Source organism: Myotis yumanensis, unplaced genomic scaffold, assembly GCF_028538775.1.
Source record: "Myotis yumanensis isolate MYYU_CA2020_CCGP unplaced genomic scaffold, mMyoYum1.0.hap1 SCAF_7, whole genome shotgun sequence".
Taxonomy (NCBI): Eukaryota; Metazoa; Chordata; class Mammalia; order Chiroptera; family Vespertilionidae; genus Myotis; species Myotis yumanensis.
In genome coordinates this window covers 49286850-49305004 of record NW_027223758.1, presented here as the reverse complement: position 1 = coordinate 49305004, position 18155 = coordinate 49286850, and the positions used below count along the sequence as shown (strand labels likewise).

Below are 18155 nucleotides of genomic sequence, written 5' to 3'. Positions count from 1 at the left end.
CTTCAATGTGCACGTCTCTCAGGTGTGCCTCTATATTGAGCAGGGAATTCTTTGTTGAATTATATTTGGTTAACTTGTTGAAATTTCAGGGGGAGAGGCCAGGGAATCTCTTATGCTGCATTCTTCTGACCTAAAGCACCTACTCACAATTTTAAAACATGGGAAAATAGAAGGTATGAGAAGTTTCTAAGGGATTTTAGATAAGGTTAGCCAAGAGAGCTGATTCTGTTTTTGGCTATGAAGAGATAATATGTAATAGCTGTGAAGATACAGATAGAAAGATATTTCAGCAGAGTAAAATGGCATGAAACATTAAAATTGGCATTAGAAAATTATGGCTTGACTTTTGTTTGATGGTAATTGAAAGTTATTTCATAGACTGGAGATCAGGCCAAGGACAATTACCTCATTTTTGCCATGTTTTAAAAATGTGAGCAGTTTTGTACCCTATCTTTTTTCATACCACAAATCCTCATTTTCTACCTTTATTATCTTATAAATTTTAAAAAAAATAACTTGTTTAGGCACCAATGCTGCTTTTGATGAAAGAGGATGAAAGGTATTATGAATTCATTTTGACAAATAAAATATCTAACTCCTAAATGAACTTTGAAAAATTTTTAAAGTATCCAGTGAGCTCCTTTGTTTCTGTAAGGCAGAATACCAAGAAACAGTTTTTGAACATTTGATACATTTTCTTCATAAGACAAGAAATTGTTTTTAAACTCAAATTCTACTTTGATAGGGTAAATGGCTTTGTGTTTCTTGCTATTTCAGAAAGATTCTCTTACAATTGTAACTGTTTATTTTACAATGAAACATGATTTAGAAATCTTCTATTTATAAGCACATTGATGAAAGATTATGTTTTTAGTGTTTATAAGCAAAATGTGAGTCTTTTAGCACTGTAGTTTAAGTAACATCAGTTTCTCTGCACTGATAGGCTTTTATTGCCTCTGTAATACCAGTGTGGTGATAAGGCTACAAGTATATAGACTCAGTTCAAGTAAAACACAGTTTCATTTGTCTTATTATATGGAGGTAAATGCGAAATCTCAGGATGTGTCATGTGGCAGATGTGAAAGTGAGAGAAAGTCTAGATTGTGGTTTTGCATGTAGGCCATTTTTTTTTTTTTTAAATATATTTTATTGATTTTTACAGAGAGGAAGGGAGAGAGATAGAGAGTTAGAAACATCGATGAGAGAGACATCGATCAGCTGCCTCCTGCACATCTCCCACTGGGGATGTGCCCGCAACCCAGGTACATGCCCTTGACCGGAATCGAACCTGGGACCTTTCAGTCCGCAGGCCGATGCTCTATCCACTGAGTCAAACCGGTTTCGGCGCATGTAGGCCATTTTAATGACTCAAGTCTAATGAGTTTGTGTGTGTACAAATGCACATACACAAGGTATCTGCTAAGACCCAAACTAAGAGGATTAGGTAGAGATGACTATTGATTCCTCTGGGATCTACTGGGACCCACAAAGTCTCAGAGTTCTTAACTTTTTTATTTCGGTGCTAATCTAAAAAATGTTAATGTGACTACACTGAATGTAAAATCAAACAACACATGCCTGTTTATGAGTTATTTTCTTAGACTGAAAATTTTCTAGGTTTATATTTTTAGATAACTTTATGTGGGGAGCTTACATTCTTGGCTACAGGTTCCTATCACTTATTTCTTGTTTTTGCAAAATGTCAAACTTCAAGTGATGAGAGACGATTAAGGTCTTCAAGTTGAATGAGGGAACTTTAAAAACTGTATATTAATTTCATCTACCATTTTCTTCCAATTTAAGTTTTTTGTATTAGAAATTGTGAATGAACATAACCTTGGTTTTTGCTTTCATTCTATTTTATATATCAAGTCTAAGATACCCTACTTGAAGTGTTAGGATAAATATGCCATCAATATGTGGGGAGGGTTATAGTATTTGAGTGTGTGAGGCAGGATTGATTCCTAAGTTCACTTGACAGCTCAGGCCTTCTGCGTACAGACATGGACCTTATCCAGGTGTGTGAAGTTCATGCTATCACAGAGAAATTAAATTGGTGGTAAGACAGAGTGATCACCTCTCTAGGTAAGGTATTTTTCACATAGGAGGTGCAAAACTCATCAGTTTGGGCTTCTTCAAATTGAGGAAGGCCACACAATCTTTTCATCTTATAAACCTGTAGTGAAATTGTTATATTTAATGTTTTAAAAAAGTTGTATTCTGAAACATAGTGTTGGCATATTGCCTAAGTTTTTAAAGAGTTTTTTTACAATATGGGGAGAGATAAGAAAAATATTTTAGTACTTATGGTAATTTTTTCATAGGCACTATTAAAATTTGTATGTGCCATTTGAAACTTTAATAAGCTCTTTTGAGTTAAGAAATCAAGAAATTAATCCAAAGAAAATGGAAACATTCACTCAAAGAGATATACCAGTATGCATCCCAGCATTTTTTTTTTTTTTTTTTTTTTACAATAAGCAGTATATGGTGACCATCTAACTATCCTTCAATGGGTGAACGGATAAAGAAATTATGGTGTTAAGTATGCAATGAAATATTATTCAGCCATAAAAAAGAATGAAATCTTGCCATTTGCAACAACAAGGGAGGACCTCAAGGGTATTATGCTAAATGCAATAATTCAGACAGAGAAAGACAAATACCATGTGATTTCTCTTATATGTGGAGTCTAAAAATAAATAAATAGAAAGATAAATTAAGGTAATAAAAAACAATGCAAAATATCTCAAGGACACAGTGAATTTATAGGTAAAGTTGTATATTTCAGCCTTTTAACATTTAGGTGATAAGAGAAAATAGGTCTTATTGGGACCTTAATAATCTTAATGGGCTTCAAATCAAAACCTCACTCCCGTGAGTTACTAATTTACAAAAACTGTAGCAGGTCCTATAAGAAAAAGTAGAAAATGCCACTCAAGCCTTGGCCGGTGTCATTGGGTTGGTTGGAGTGTCAAACCAAACACCAAAAGGTGGTAGGTTCAGTCCCGTCAGGGCACATACCTGGTCAGGGCGTGTGTAGGAGGCAACAGGTCAGTGTTTCTCACATCACTGTTTCTTTCTCTCTCTCTCTCTCACTCTCTCTCTCTCTGTCTTTTGTCCTTTCTCTAAAATCAATTTAAAAAAGAAAAGAAAAGGCCATTCAAAAACTGTGATGACTCTCAAAATATGGAACGTTTTTTAGTTTTACTAGCAAATGTAGTTTTGCCATAAACCTTCTGTTTAAGGATGTCTGTCTTGTGTATATACTGCTTGTGCTTCATTTTCCGTGTGTAACAATTTTCTTGCTGGTCCATAGGTGGCATCTTCATCGGGGAGTGTGGGACTATCATCACCAGTGACCTCAGCTGCCTCTCTCCCAGAAGCCTCACATGACCAGTTTGTGGCTCCAGGTACCCTTTAGAAAGACATTCCACTTTCAGAAAGAAAAGTGACAAGTTGGTCCAGACAGATGTTTTGAAAGTAAATGTCTAGATAAGACCAAAATTAAATAAGTCCCAGAACAAAATGTCTAGATAAGAACAAAACGAAATGTCACAGAACATGATGGGATAAATTAAAATACATATATCAGAGAGTAACAAAACAAATACTTTTAACTAATAAATGGGAATTTGCCATCCCAAAAATAGTCTGGCTGCCATATGGTTCCTTCTTAGTTAAACATAGATAACCGGGGAACTATGAATATAGTTAACTTCATTTTTTTCCCTCCTTTGAAAAAACACTTTAATTTACCACAGTGATTGTGAAAGTGAAGAGATTCTAATCCTGAGTGTTTTTCAAAGATTGTGCTTCCATTTTAAAGCACACAGAATCCATGGAGTCTTTATTTCAAATGAGTAATGAGTAGCCTCGGATTTATTTTTATTAATGGCAATATGTAAACTTTATACTTTGTGTTAGGGACTGCTTCCAACTCTGTTATGCTTCCAAATGTATATACATGTACATGTACATATATAATTATACTTGAAGGTTACAATTTAGCATTAAATTCCTAACCTGCAGGGAATATACTATCTAAAGAGAAGGTAATTTTAAACACTGAAGTATAAGCGTCTGCGCAGAAAATGCTTTCTAAAACTTCAGAAATACCTGCTTAAGACATTAGTCTGAATTTTTATTTCAATATTTGTTCCATAACTGCCTAAACAATTTCCCATTTTGGTTTTTAGCAGTTTATATCGACAATATACGAAAGTGTTTAATTGTAGGAAATACTCATTTGATTTTCTTGAGCTCAAAAGGAGCAAACTCAGATTGTTCAGATAGCTAAGGATACAGAATACAAAATAAAATTTGATAACGAATTTCATGAATATTTATCTCTAAGCCTATGTTATATTACTCTTTTTTAAACAACTTTATTGAAATATAATTCACATGCCATGCAGTCCACCCATTTTAAGGGTACAATTTATTGGTTTTAATATATTCACAGAGTTGTGCAGCTGTCACCACAATCTGTTTTAGAATATTTTCATCACTCCCAAAAGAAACCACATATCCATTAGCAATCACTGCCCCTCTCCCTCATCCTCCCCAGCCCTACACAGTCATTAATATACTTTCCCTCTTTATAGATTTGCCTGTTTTTTGGACATTTCATATATATGGAATCATACAACATGTGGCCTTTTGTGTCTGATATCTTTCACTTAGCATGATGTTTTCAAGGTTCATCCATGTTATAGCGTGTGTCAATACTTAATTCCTTTTCATTTCCAAATAATATTCTACTGCATCAATATACCATCTGTTATTTACCCATTCATCAGTTGATGGTCATTTGTATTTGTTTCGCTTGGCTATTTTGAATAATAATGCTATGAACACTTATGTACAGTTTTTTTGTGTGGACATATGTACACTTGTGTGGGTTTTTTGTTTCATTACTCTTGATTTGGACTATTTTCTTTTCAAGGACTGTGCTTAGAATGTATCTTCATGCACAGTTTTGCCTATCACCAATCCCTTCAGTGTGTGTATTTGACAGAAAAAATGTTCTCACCTTTTTGTGGAGTCTTCACAGTCCTTGTACGGTGCTGGAGAGCACTGTACTTAAGTTGTCAGTGAGCCTCAACACCAGAGCAGTGTGTGGTGCTTAGATGTCTTTAAATAGTATTAAGATACAATTTCTTGTAAGTGATAATGAGATTTTAGTTCCCTCAGTTGGAACGTCTGGCAGGATTTTCCAGTGCAGCTGGTTAGTCCTTTTATTTCTTATTCTGTTCTTCTTGATTAACTTGGGGATTATCATGTCCCAGTGTGACTTAGAACAGGATAACAAGTATTTTTTCTGGCATATACATTAGGGCCCCTTTAGACATCCAGCTTTTCATTTTTAAATTTAGTTTCTAACTTTTCTAAAAGAAAATTATTTTATGTTATAAGGAAACCATTAACAGGGTCTCATGGTCTTTAAGCCTACATTTGATTTATAAAGTTCAATCACTACAAAATAAGAATGTTAGTCTATTTGAGTATTATACTTATAGATAACTGGGATAATTCTGTCCAGATAAAATATAAAAATTATATTGAAAATATTGAGTGAGTTTGAGTTTCCTCAATGCAGTGTTCCTCCTGTTTTGCTCATGTTCTTCTCTGCTGCATGCTTGCCCTAGACAGACATGTAACACATAGTTTGTGAATAGTATTTAAAAATTTCCCTTAAAACCATTTGAACTATTTCTGTGGAAGTACCTAAATTTAATTTTCCCAGTTTTATTTGATTCAAAAAATAGTATCTTTCTTTATAATATATAGTCCCAAAGTGCCTCCCTGAAATAATTAATTATGGAGGGAAAAATTATAACTTTATAGTGGAGAAACACAATAGACCCCACCTTGATCAAAAGGTCCAAAGTTCACACCACCAATAATGGAACAAAGAGGAATCATGATTTTCCTGATGTGGTGTGCTGAAGGTCTCCTCAGGAGGAAACTCCCAGCATCTGACCTTCTACCACATAACCAGTGTCAGGTCCTGAAAGACCAAGCAAGACGGAGCAGCTCCTCCAGGTGAGGACTTGAGCGTGATCCCACCCTGGATCCAAACAAGGAAAAGGACTTTTTCCTTTGCTATAGCGCAGTGGTCACCAATCTTTCGGACGTCATGGACCGCCAGTGGTCCGCAGACCACCAGTTGGCGACTGCTGCTATAGAGGACATTCATGGGATAATATGTGTGATTTGGAAAAGGTAGATTAGATAGTACTGCTGCTTCATTGTTAATTTCCTGGTTTTGATAATTGTCCTGTGATTATAAAAGACAAAATCCCTGTTTAGGAAATTAAAGGGGATTTTGTCTGCAACTTACAAATCCTATATAATAAAAGCCTAATATGCAAATTGCCCCCTTGGGCGGTCGTTGGACCTGGAAACTGGGAGTTCCACCACTTGCTATGATGTGCACTGACCACCAGGGGGTGGCGCGGAACATGGTGGGCATTGGCGATGCAGCGCTGGCAGCAGGTGGCAGTGGAGGCACTGCCAGCCCCGATGGACCCTGATGAGAGTAGGACTGCAGAGGGATGGTGGAGCAGGTGAGCCGCTGGTGCCAGGCCAAGGTGGGTGCGAGTGGGGACCCATTCACCCCGCCGGTTGCCCCGCAGACGTTGACCAGTGGCGGCAGGGCTAGAGCCACTGCCCAGCTCCCAGGTGCTGAGGGAGCCGGGCTGGGGACTGGCCCCGATCGATTGTCCCGCAAGCAGGATGGTAGAGCAGGTGAGGGGGCGGCGCCAGGTCAAGGTGGGGTACTAGGCAGGGCTGTGAGGCTGGGAGTGGGAGCTGGGGCCCGATCTCTGCAGGCCACGCAGAGGGACCCCACCCGTGCACGAATTCGTGCACTGGGCCTCTAGTAGTACATAAGAAGATAGGTAGGTAAATAGCTAAAATGTGATGAAGTGTTAATATTTAGGGATCTCGCTGAAGGTATATGGAATTCTTTGTACTTTTTGTAAAACTGAATTTATTTAAAATATAATACTTCTTTAAAAAAGAAGTAAGGAGTGAGGGTCATGAAAGAGAATCTTGAGGCAGATCAGCTTTCTTTTTAGCTATTCCCTGCCGAGTCTTCTAGGGAAGCTCCAGTCTCATGTTGTCAGTTCTAAAACCCAGAGTCTCTGAACACTGAATGTTTTCTGACTCACTCGTGAGAACCCTTGCTCATACCTGAGTGCATGTGGCTGCAGCACCTGCCCTCTAGTCGTTTGCTACTGTGGTTGTGCACATGCTACGTGTAGAGGTGGTGGTATGCTGTTGCCAAGATCCTGCTGGAAGTGTCAATTAACACGTGGTATTTGTAGTTATTATCTTTCCAAAATCTAACACTATTTTGAGTTTGAAACACTCTGATCCCGAATCTCAGAAAAAGGGTTGTGGACGGTGTATTTGTTCCTCTGTTTCTGAGTGCTTGGGACACAACACCATGCTCTGCCTTTCTTATTGGGCCCTTGCACTTTCATCCAAGGCACACACACGTGTACATGTACATGCACACAGAGACACCCCTGTGTACATGTATGTGCACACACTTGTGTATTGTGTGCATGGATATGCAGACACACTCACAAGTGTACATGTATGTACGTGCGCACACACAGTGGAGGTGGATGTCTAACTCCCCATCCTCAGGGTTGAGATGCGTCAAGCACTCAGGGAATTCCATCTCTCTTGGGCACGTTCAGGAACTTTCCTCTGATCATCAGAGTTTGAGACTATTGCACATAACCGCAAAGTAAACCAAATAGTGACATTTCTATGCTTGTTTTCAATCCTAGGTCAGCCTGAAACAGTGTCCCTACGGCTCCCACATGACTCTTCCCTTTCTGCTCTCCTGCCCAGACCATGCATCCTGGTCACCCCACCCCTGCTGTCAGCTATTTGCAGCCTCTCAGACAGCCTCCTGGTGATTGCTCCACAAGACACAGCATCTGCCTTCCGACAGGCTCGGCTCATAGAGCTGCTCTGTGGGTAAGAGAGAAGTACTCCCAGAGAGCCATGGTGGTGGAGGTGAATCCCACAAGCTGTATTCATGACTCACTGTATGGCTTCATGTTCTGGATATTTCTTGATCATTTGAAGGCTCATTAGACTGCAGGTTTTTGCTTTTGCCAGAATTGTACTGACAACTTTTATTTTAGATCTATTAGACCGCTCATATTGGTTTGTTATATTGACTGTTAAGCCCACCCCCTCAAAAAATATCCTGATTTCGTAAAATTCAGAGGCTCTAAGCCCTACTTGTCTTCCACCACACTCAAGGAATATTCGGTCCCCTTGGTCATTCTAACTGGAAGGAAGGAGTTTGGGGATTTAGCTCCCTCGTGGTCATCTACACTAATAAAAGAGAAACATGGTAATTAGCGTACGACCGCTACCCTTTTCATTGGCTAATCAGTGAGTATATGCAAATTAACTGTCAGCCAAGATGGCGGCAGGCAGCCAGGCAGCTGGAAGTGAACATGAGGCTTGCTTGCTCCAGGGACTGCAGACTCCAACGTTCCCTGCCTGACTTGCTGGCCTCTGAGTTGCAACTCTAAGAAACTATGTACTGTGTTGCAAATAAGAAGCTAAACAAAACACCAGAAACTGGCTTTCATTCAGCCGGGCTTTAGCAACATTGTATCGATGTTTTCAGCTGCGAGGCCTCAGAGCTAAAGCTGGCCCAGAATAAAAAAAAAAAAAAAAAGAAAACAAGGAGCGGTTGGAAGCTTCAGTCACTCGCTTCAGGAAAACAGCCCTTAGCCCCTCACCCAGACTGGCCAGGCACCCCAGTGGGGACTCCCACCCTGATCCAGGACACCCTTCAGGGCAAACCAGCCAGCCCCCACCCATGCACCAGGCCTCTATTCTATATAGTAAAAGGGTAATATGCCTCCTGGCACCGGGATCAGCGTGACAGGGGGCAGCGCCCAAACCCCCTGATTGCCCTGCGGCTCTGTGTGTGACAGGGGGCGGGACCACAACCTCCCTATCTGCCCTGCTCTGTGCCTGATAGGGGGGAGCTCCCCAATCCCCTGATTGCCCTGCGGCTCTGTGTTTGACAGGGTACAGCGCACCAACCCCCTGATCGGCCCTGCTCTGTGTGTGACAGGGTAGAGCCATAACCTCTCCATCGGCCCTGCCCTGAGTATGACGGTGGCGGTGCCCCAACCCCCTGATCGGCCCTGCTCTGTGGGTGATAGAGGGTGGCGCCCCAACCCCCCCTCCACGGGCCTTGCTCTGTGTGTGACAGGGTAGAGCCATAACCTCCCCATTGGCCCTGCCCTGAGTGTGACAGGGGGCAGCGCCCCAACCCCCTGATCGGCCCTGCTCTGTGCGTGACAGGGGGCAGCGCCCCAACCCCCTGATCGGCCCTGCTCTGTGCATGACAGGGGGTGGCCCCGCAACCTCCCCATCGACCCTGCCTTGAGTGTGACAGGGGGCGGTGCCCCAACCCCCCAATCGGCCCTACCCTGAGGGTGGCATCGCAACCTCCCGATCCACCCTGCTCTGTGCATGACAGGGCGGCGCCCCAACTCCCCAATCGGCCCTGTTCTGAGCCTGACCAGGGGCTGCACCTAGGGATTGGGCCTGCCCTCTGCCACCCGGAAGCAGGCCTAAGCCAGCAGATCATTATCTCCTGAGGGGTCCCAGACTGTGAGAGGGCACAGGAGGGGCTGAGGGACCCCCCCTCTCCCCGAGTGCACAAATTTTTGTGCACCGGGCCTCTAGTATAAGAATAATGTCCATGGGTTGAAAGATCATTTAAAAAATTCACTTGGAGTTATTTAGTTATGAAGACTGAAAGTATTCTCATAGAATTTAGGGAAATTATGATTTGGTTCATTCATTTATCTAATATTAATAAGCCTCTGACATAACTTTCTGATTTTTTTATTGGTTATATGGTATAGTAAGAAAGGCCTTAGATAAGTAATTCAGTCCAACCTAAGGTCTACTTAGAGGTCATTTACTCACTTGTGTTGCAGCCTTGGGAAAGTTACTCTTTGGAGTGTCATTGATGACACCTACTCAGTGGGGTTAATATGAGGATTAGAAGTAATGTTTTAATAAGATTTCGTTAGATATTTTTCTTCAGAATTCTTTGCTTCCCACATTTATCTGATAAGATCTTTTCCTGTGTTGCACAATAGCTTTTTATAAACATTGACTTTCTTTATAAAAATCCTTTCTCTTGAATTCTATTCAAGGTTACATTCAGATTTCAAAATCTGACTAATTAATCTTTAGTTAGAAGCCTACTAATCATCTGAAGGGTTTTCTTTTTCTGTCCTAAACAGTATTGCAGATGCCACCCTCATAGAGACATGTGTCCAGGAACTGAAGGCCCCGCTGCCTTCGTCACCCCCGGTGGAACACACGCAGGCTCAGGTGAGTGTCTGTGTGTCTGTTTGCTTTAAGTGCCTTCTCAAGGACATGGTGTATACCAGCATCTTCCCTAAGTGAATAAAACAAAGATCCAGAACAAATCCATATATGCCTGATGATGTCATTGGTGGACATCTAAGAAGAAAGTCTAAAGCAGGGAAAGGGAAGTGATGTCATAATTGGGAGGGTAGAGTTTTTCCACATAAGGTGGTCGGGAGGCCTTTCAGACAGTGACATGCGACTTGAAGTAAGTGAGGAAGCTAGTCCTGTGGGACAGAGCAGGGGTGTGTTTGGCCAAAAAGCAGCAAGGCCAGAGGGGCTGGTGCAGAACATGAGGACAGTTGAAGTCAGAGGTTATGAAGAGCCCCACGAAGGCAGGGCCTTACCTGATTTGTGTGTACCATTGGGTCCTCGGTGTCAACACAGCACCTGTCCCATGGCAGGTGTTCATTCAGTACTCATAGGATGAGTGAGTAATTATAGTACTAAACATATATGAGGGGCTTATTTCTATCATTTATGTAATCCTCACAACAGTCACATGGAGTTAATGGCCTCAGAATGAGGTGGGAGGAAAATGTGTGTATGTGTGTACACACCTGTACAGAGAGGTGCTTCAGAATCTCTCTCTAAAGTTGATTTGTGTGGACTTTCTCATTTCTTGGGGATAATGGATAAATGAGACATCACAGCTTATTCTTTAATTTTTGCCTATCCAGAGAATTATTTTTTTAAAAAAAGTACTTTTGTCAGTTAATCCTATCTAATAAAGAAGGAATATGCTAATTGACTGCCCCACCCTCAAAGATGGTGGCGCCCACAGCCACAAGATGGCTGGCAGGGGAGGGCAGTTGTGGGTGATCAGGCCAGCAGGGGAGGGCAGTTAGGGGCGACTAGGCCAGCAGGGGAGGGCAATTGGGGGCGACCAGGCCAGCAGGGGAGGGCAGTTGGGAGTGATTGGGCCAGCAGGGGAGGGCAGTTGGGGGCGAGTGGGCTGGCAGGGGAGCAGTTAGGGGGTGATCAGGCAGAAGCGATTAGGGGCAATCAGGCAGGCAGGCAGGCAGGCAGGCAGGCGAGCAGTTAGGAGCCAGCAGTCCCAGATTGTGAGAGGGATGTCCAACTGCTTGGTTTAGGCCTGATCCCACAGGGTACATCAGGCCTCTAGTACTTTTTATAATATTTCAAGCAACATTCCAGAGATGGTTTTATTGGTAATATTGGGGAAGAGTGAATTTTACCTTTATAATTAAGAGTAGTAATTTTATGCTGAAGGATAGTTGAGAGCAAACTTTAAATGATTTGCATTTTATTTGTAGTAATAATTAAGCATTTGGCTACCTCCCCCAAGCCCCAGTTGTGTACCTTGAAGAGTATTTTGTCATTTTTCTTTATTTCTTTGCAAAATTATAGGCTTTTTGGCTTTGGAATGCCCTTTTCTGCTTCATTCAGAATATTGATTTTACAATTTAGCTACTTGAAAAATTATATTTATAAACCTTTCTAAGGGTTTTTTTTTCTAAATGGAATTCAATTGTTGACTTTATAAATATTGTCTGGTTTGATGTTATTATAGTTGATGGTGGTTAATGTGGCCATTAACGATATGCTTATGAGAAAAATAATGCTTCGTCTGCTATGTGTTCAATTTAAGATCTTTGAAAATTATGATTATTATTTTTTTAGCCTTTTATTAACTTATTTACAAGGAAGTGACTTACAATGCATAGAAGAGTAAAATACATGATCACTGAGATGGACTTTTCCTCTGATACATTTGTTTCACTTTATCTCCTTTTGCCAATAGGTGTCCTTTCTCCTCGAGTACCTGGCATCTTTGTCCAGGCTTTTGCAGTCATGTTTATTGGTAGATCCTGACCTTATGATTCAGGATGAGCTTCTGAAACCTCTTATTACAAACATCATCCAAGTTCTTACCATATGCACCAAAGATCTGTTTGGTAAGCTTTATTTTTTTAATTTAGCATGGAAGTAAATAATATTGAGGAAAAAAATCTTATTCTGCATCAGATATCCACTTCAAGGTTACATTTTAGGTTGCTTTTTGCCAGTGTTTTGGAAGGTTTTATAATGTGTTTTATAGCTTGGATGTGGTAAGTGGTGCCAGGAGACCACCTGAGGGAAGTCTGTGGTGTAATAAAGGACCATCCCTGTGTTGTCAGTATAAATGGGGGTAAAGTTCTTTATGGAGTGTGAGGAAGTACTATGAACTGTATTAAAATTTCTTATAAACTCTGCTAAGGCCAGGTGACCTAATAACTCATTTGCAATAAGAATTATAAGCAAGTCTAGCATATAATATCAAATTTTTCTTAAGGTCTGAAAAGATTGAAAAATATACTGATTAAAAGTTGAATATGCTACTTAGTAGTAGAGATGATTAAAAAAAAAGTAGGGCCTGGCCAGTATGGCTCAGTGGTTGAGTATCGACCTATGAACCAGGCAGGACTATCATGATTCGATAACCAGTCAGAGCACATGCCTGGGTTTTGGACTTGATCTCCAGTAGGGGGCGTGCAGGAGGCAGCCAATCAATGATTCTCTCTCATCATTGATGCTTCTCCTTCTCCCTCTCCCTTGCTCTCTGAAATCAATAAAAATATTAAAAAAAAAAAATAGGATTGTTATCAAAATTAATATGTGATACCTGTCTAAAATAGTTTATAATGAAGTAATTGATCATTTTGCAGTTCTCTGCCTATCCATTCTTTCCTATTTAGTCCTTTGAATTTTATGGATTGGCTTGGTTTTAGGTCTGGTATGTGAATGTTTTATGATTCTCAGCTAAGCTAGTCCTCTGTGTCTCATCAGTGTTAGAATTACCCCAATGCTAGAGGCACAATAACTTTCTACCTGAAAATTTTATACATGGCAGTGATGTCCTAACTAAGCTAAGTAGGTTAGACCATGCATTCTCAAATCACCCCTTCCGCCCTCCTCCCAAAGGAGCAAAAATTGATTATTGGGTGAAAAGAATGGGAGAACAATTCTAGCTATTACAGTGGTTTGTGGCCCTCCAAAATTCAACTCTACCCAATAAAATCTCATTCCCTAGTATTTAATTCTCTTACTGGGTTTTCTCGAGTATCATTTGAGAAGCATCAAATTGAGCTCATGGAAGATATACAAGGGGGATGCAAGATCAGTGCTAAAAAACTGATGGCTGCGACTGGAGGACTTGATTCAGTGCTTGATCCAACATCACAGGGCGAGAGGTGGCCTGTGTATCTTGGTTGCCACTGACTGCCTTGTGGATGTTCTCATTGATTTTGTTGCTTTTATGTGTGACTTGGGCTTTGAGAATTAAATAAAAATAGTATCTATATTATTATTTAATTACTTATATCAAGGGCTGAAAAGAAAATGTCTACAATATCTGAATGCATATATAGTAAGTGGTTAAGTTAAAAGTTACTTTCTCCTATTTAGCAAAAGTTAAAAGTTCGCTAAAATATTTTTTAAGAAATTAAAATTATTTTCTGGAAAAATAAAAGTTTTGAATACTATAAAAATTGGTTATATTTAGTATATACTTATATAATTTGCAATTTTCATATATAATTTAACACATTTTAATATATGAATAAATTACCCTAAAAGGTGTTCAGTTATAAAGTTAAATGTTAATAGCCTTTTTATTTTTAATTTAACTTCTAACTTAAATATTTTATTTGGCCCCCGTAAGCCTATATTGAATAAAATCAGTAAGCTTTACACTTACTCTTTTTATGTGTAAAGTCTGGATATACAGATAGTACATCAATAGATATATTATCTGTGAAATTAGTATTTAATGGGGATGGTGATGAGAAACCATATGTCTAAACACTCTTATAGAGCTGATAATAACAAAAAGGTAGAGAAATACCAAGGATGGTTATCCAAACTGCCTGTACGGTGCTATTTCCAGATGCCTGGTGGGTGCTGAAGAACACCGAGAAGGAAGTCCTCGGTTTGCATGTTGATGGAGTTAGCAGCGAGCAGAGACTGCTGGTGGTGCGGGCATAGAAGACAGTCCTACAATACTGGCTGCCCTCCAGCTCCCATGTGCCCAGCAGAGAGAAGGGACTAGCTGTTCTTAACCTAGAACCGAGGCTCCCAACCTTTTTTTGGCCATGCCTCACGTGGGCATCTCTAAAATCCTGATCCCCCCCTGTGACATATAATTCTTATTATTCAAAAAGCGAACTCCTATTCACGTGGAGGAAGCCTAAAAGGCCATTAACTTCATCTAAACAAGCTTTCAAAGAACATGGCATCCATGAAAGAGAAAAATAAAAGAACAAAAGAACAGTTGAACTACTGAGGAAGAAATCACTAAGAAATAGTTAAAAAAAAATAATATAAAGTGATATGAAAAAATAGCAAATAAAGTTTCAAAACATAATAGAGAACTGAAATGCATAAATATGTCATAATATATATTTATATACTATATATTTATATACTATATATGAGGCCCCTAGAAACATAAGAAATGCAAAAAATCCACTGTTAACTCATTCTTGAATTGTCCCCCTGTGGGGCGTGTGCCACACATTGGGACCACTGCCCTAGAAGGTTCATTAGGCCGTTGTCAGCCATAGGCAAAGCTGCAGATCCTCTCTTGTGTCATAGCTTTCTTGTAGGGCAGTACTCTTCTGGTTCTTCAAAGAAATTCTCTTCTTTGCCATGACCTTGGTATACACAAAGTTGCTAGAGGGGAAGAGAACCCACCACAGGAGAACCTTCACTTTTATAGAAGTAACACAAACAACGACATGTTTTTACAATGTGCCCAATAAGAACTTCTGAAGTTATGGCTCAATATTCAGTTTGTCATACTTCCTGATTGTTGTTGAATGTGCTTTAATAAGAGGAGATGTGCCAGTGGGTGTTTATTTGTCTATAGCAAGGTGGAAGAGAGAGATATTTAAGAAGCAATACATAATTGAAGTAAATTCATGCTGAATTATGTTTGTCTCCATTTGACAAGTACATCCCTCTTATTTTAAATGTAATGGAGTGGCTTGTGAGTTTTGTATTTTAAAAGGTTCTTTTGCTTTGCATTAATAACTTGATATGTCTTGATTAACTTGATAGATGCAGAGTTAGCATTGGCATTTCATCAGACATGGACACATTTATTTAACCTCCTGGCCACACTCCTGAGGAAAGCAGGAACTGCCTCGCTGCCACCCATCACGACGGGTGTGGCCAAGCACTGGGCGGCAGTGGTTGGTAAGGAGCTACTGTCACTGGTTTGGGGTCTTCTGCTCATACAAATGAAGATAATCGTTAATTATGATTTTATATAATAATGTATTCTCTAAAATTAAGTAATTATGGCATGGCCCATGAGAGAGAAACCCAGGTGCTTGCTTCAAGACGTTTGTACTGCTCTTTTTATGCCCCCAAAGTGCATTTTAGAAAAATTGAAATACATTTCAAGGTACCAAAACACAGGTAAGAAAAGCCTGTGGCATTATGAAGATACAATATGACATGACTATAAAACAATGAGATAGATTTTGTTGGGTTGGCATGAAAACTGGGCTCTTGCCTCACATGTGTGCATTTAGTGTGAGTAAATCTGCACATAGCGTCCCGTGTACACAGTTACATGGAGACTTCTAGTAAAAGTGTCTAATCTCAAGTCACAGGGCTTTTCTTACAACACAGAAATGTAGTGTAGTTATTTTTATGTTTTCCATATAATAGTTACTAGAGTAAATAAATAATTATTTTTAAACAAATGATTATTTTTAAAAATAACTACTGTCTTTAATTTTTCATAAAGTCTCATCAAAATTTTTGCATAGCAGGAGCCTTTTTTACATAACTGTTTATAAGTAACATATGTGTTACTTTAAAATAAATAACCAGTTTAAAAGTGTTCATAATCGAATTTAAGTTTCCAAGTTGTCACTAATTCAGTTGACTTATTTGCACATTTTATTTTATCATTTGGTCATTCTGTAAAATTAAATGGATGATATATATTTTAACCAGAGTGTAGTTCTGAAGTAAGATTTATAGGGAAATACATGTTCAATAAGAAATGGAATTGTTAGATTCCTCGATATAGGAGTTCTGAGTTTACTCTTAGGGGAATAGCATCCATTTAGAGATCATTATTTTGTTAAAAGAGATAAATATTGGAAGAGATTGATTGAGTGAGTGAGACTGAGATTTTCCTTATGCATACACAGGGTTTATTTACCACCTCAGTCACTAATACTATAAAGCAAGGTGCTTTATGGGGCTCATGGGCCACCTCAGTCAGCTGGTCTGCATGGTCCATCACCTGTTTTGTAAATATACTTTTATTGGAACATGGCTGCACTGAACTCGTTCCCTCACTGCCCAGGCTGCTCTCCTGCCTTGGTGGTGGTGTCGAGCAGTTGTGACAAAGGCCCATGACCCACAGAGCTTACAATATTCATTCACTCTCTGAGTCTTGGCAGAAAAAGTTTGTTGACCCTGATATAAGCCTGTTGACCTGACATTCTTTCTCTAGTGATAAAATAAAGACATATTAAATTCAAAGTCTTTCTGCAAAACACACAGAGAGTTTTAGATAATGGTGCTAATCAAAAGTAACATACTACATGAACAGTTAGCTTTGATAATAGTGATGTTAATGAAATCATAACTAATAAAAATTATCATTGATATTCCTTGCCATGGAGTTATTAGTTTTTGTTTGCTTTTTTTCTCTATTTCATGTACACATATACATTTAAAATACCTTTTGGTCACTCAATAACTTACGTTGTCTGTAATAATCTTTGCTCGAACTTGACTAATGTATAGAACATTATGTACATGAAGAGAATTCTCATGAAACCCCACTGCTGATTAAATTATTTTCCTTATGTTACTTAAGAACATAAAAATTTCTGTAGCCTAAATCTAGGTAGAAATTCTCATGGTTACAACTCTTACACAAGTATGAATCCAAAATAATATAAAAGTAAGACAATAAAATTATAAACCAGGGATATCAAATTAATAAAATTAATGTAATGAAGCAAATGTTCCTTTGATTAAATTAATCAGTGCTCACAATAGGAAATGAATAATGACTGATTCAGTGTAGATTCTTCTGAGGTCGTTTGCCTATTCTTTCCACTCTGTTGTTTGCAGATGGGTTCATCTCACTCTGTTCTTTCAGAGCTACTGTGAAACCATGGTTCCTGCATTGGTCCAACACTGCATGCTAAGTCTTGCTTTAAGTTGGTTGGCATCAACTTGTTTGAAAGTGGAAACACAGTCACACTTATAAGGTGGTCATCTAGATACTTTAGAGTATAGTTACATTAACTTTTTTTTTTTTTAATTTCAGAGAGAAAGGGAGAGGGAAAGAGAATCATTGATTAGCTGCCTCCTTCATGCCCCCTACTGGGGATTGAGCCTGCAACCTGGGCATGTGCCCTTGATCGGAATCGAACCTGGGACCCTTCAGTCTGCAGACCGACGCTCTATTCACTGAGCCAAATCAGCTAGGGCTACATTAACTTTTTTTAGATTAACACTGAAATAAAAATTAAAAAGTTAACTCTAGAGCTCAGATAAAAAGGATGAAACAAAAATTAAGGAGATTCCTTGATTCAATATGTTGTCTTAGTACTATTCAAATTACTTTTAAATAGTAGAGTTATTCTTGTGATACTTGAACTACTGATCACTTTACTTAATTAAAAATTAATCAGGTCAGTCTGATTCACTTTTTTTTTTGGAGGAAATTTTTAAAT

The 18155-nt window shown here is 39.3% G+C and overlaps 1 protein-coding gene across 2 annotated transcripts in view; it reads left to right on the top strand.

Moving 5' to 3' along the window:
• Positions 1 to 18155, top strand: part of RTTN (rotatin) — a 113105-nt gene that overhangs the window by 72433 nt on the left and 22517 nt on the right. For both annotated transcript variants that reach the window (XM_070420448.1, XM_070420447.1), the window contains 5 exons: positions 3320 to 3413; positions 7809 to 8001; positions 10314 to 10404; positions 12206 to 12359; positions 15502 to 15639. In XM_070420448.1, the coding sequence (XP_070276549.1) occupies positions 3320 to 3413; positions 7809 to 8001; positions 10314 to 10404; positions 12206 to 12359; positions 15502 to 15639 (670 nt within the window). The remainder of the gene's footprint in view (positions 1 to 3319; positions 3414 to 7808; positions 8002 to 10313; positions 10405 to 12205; positions 12360 to 15501; positions 15640 to 18155) is intronic.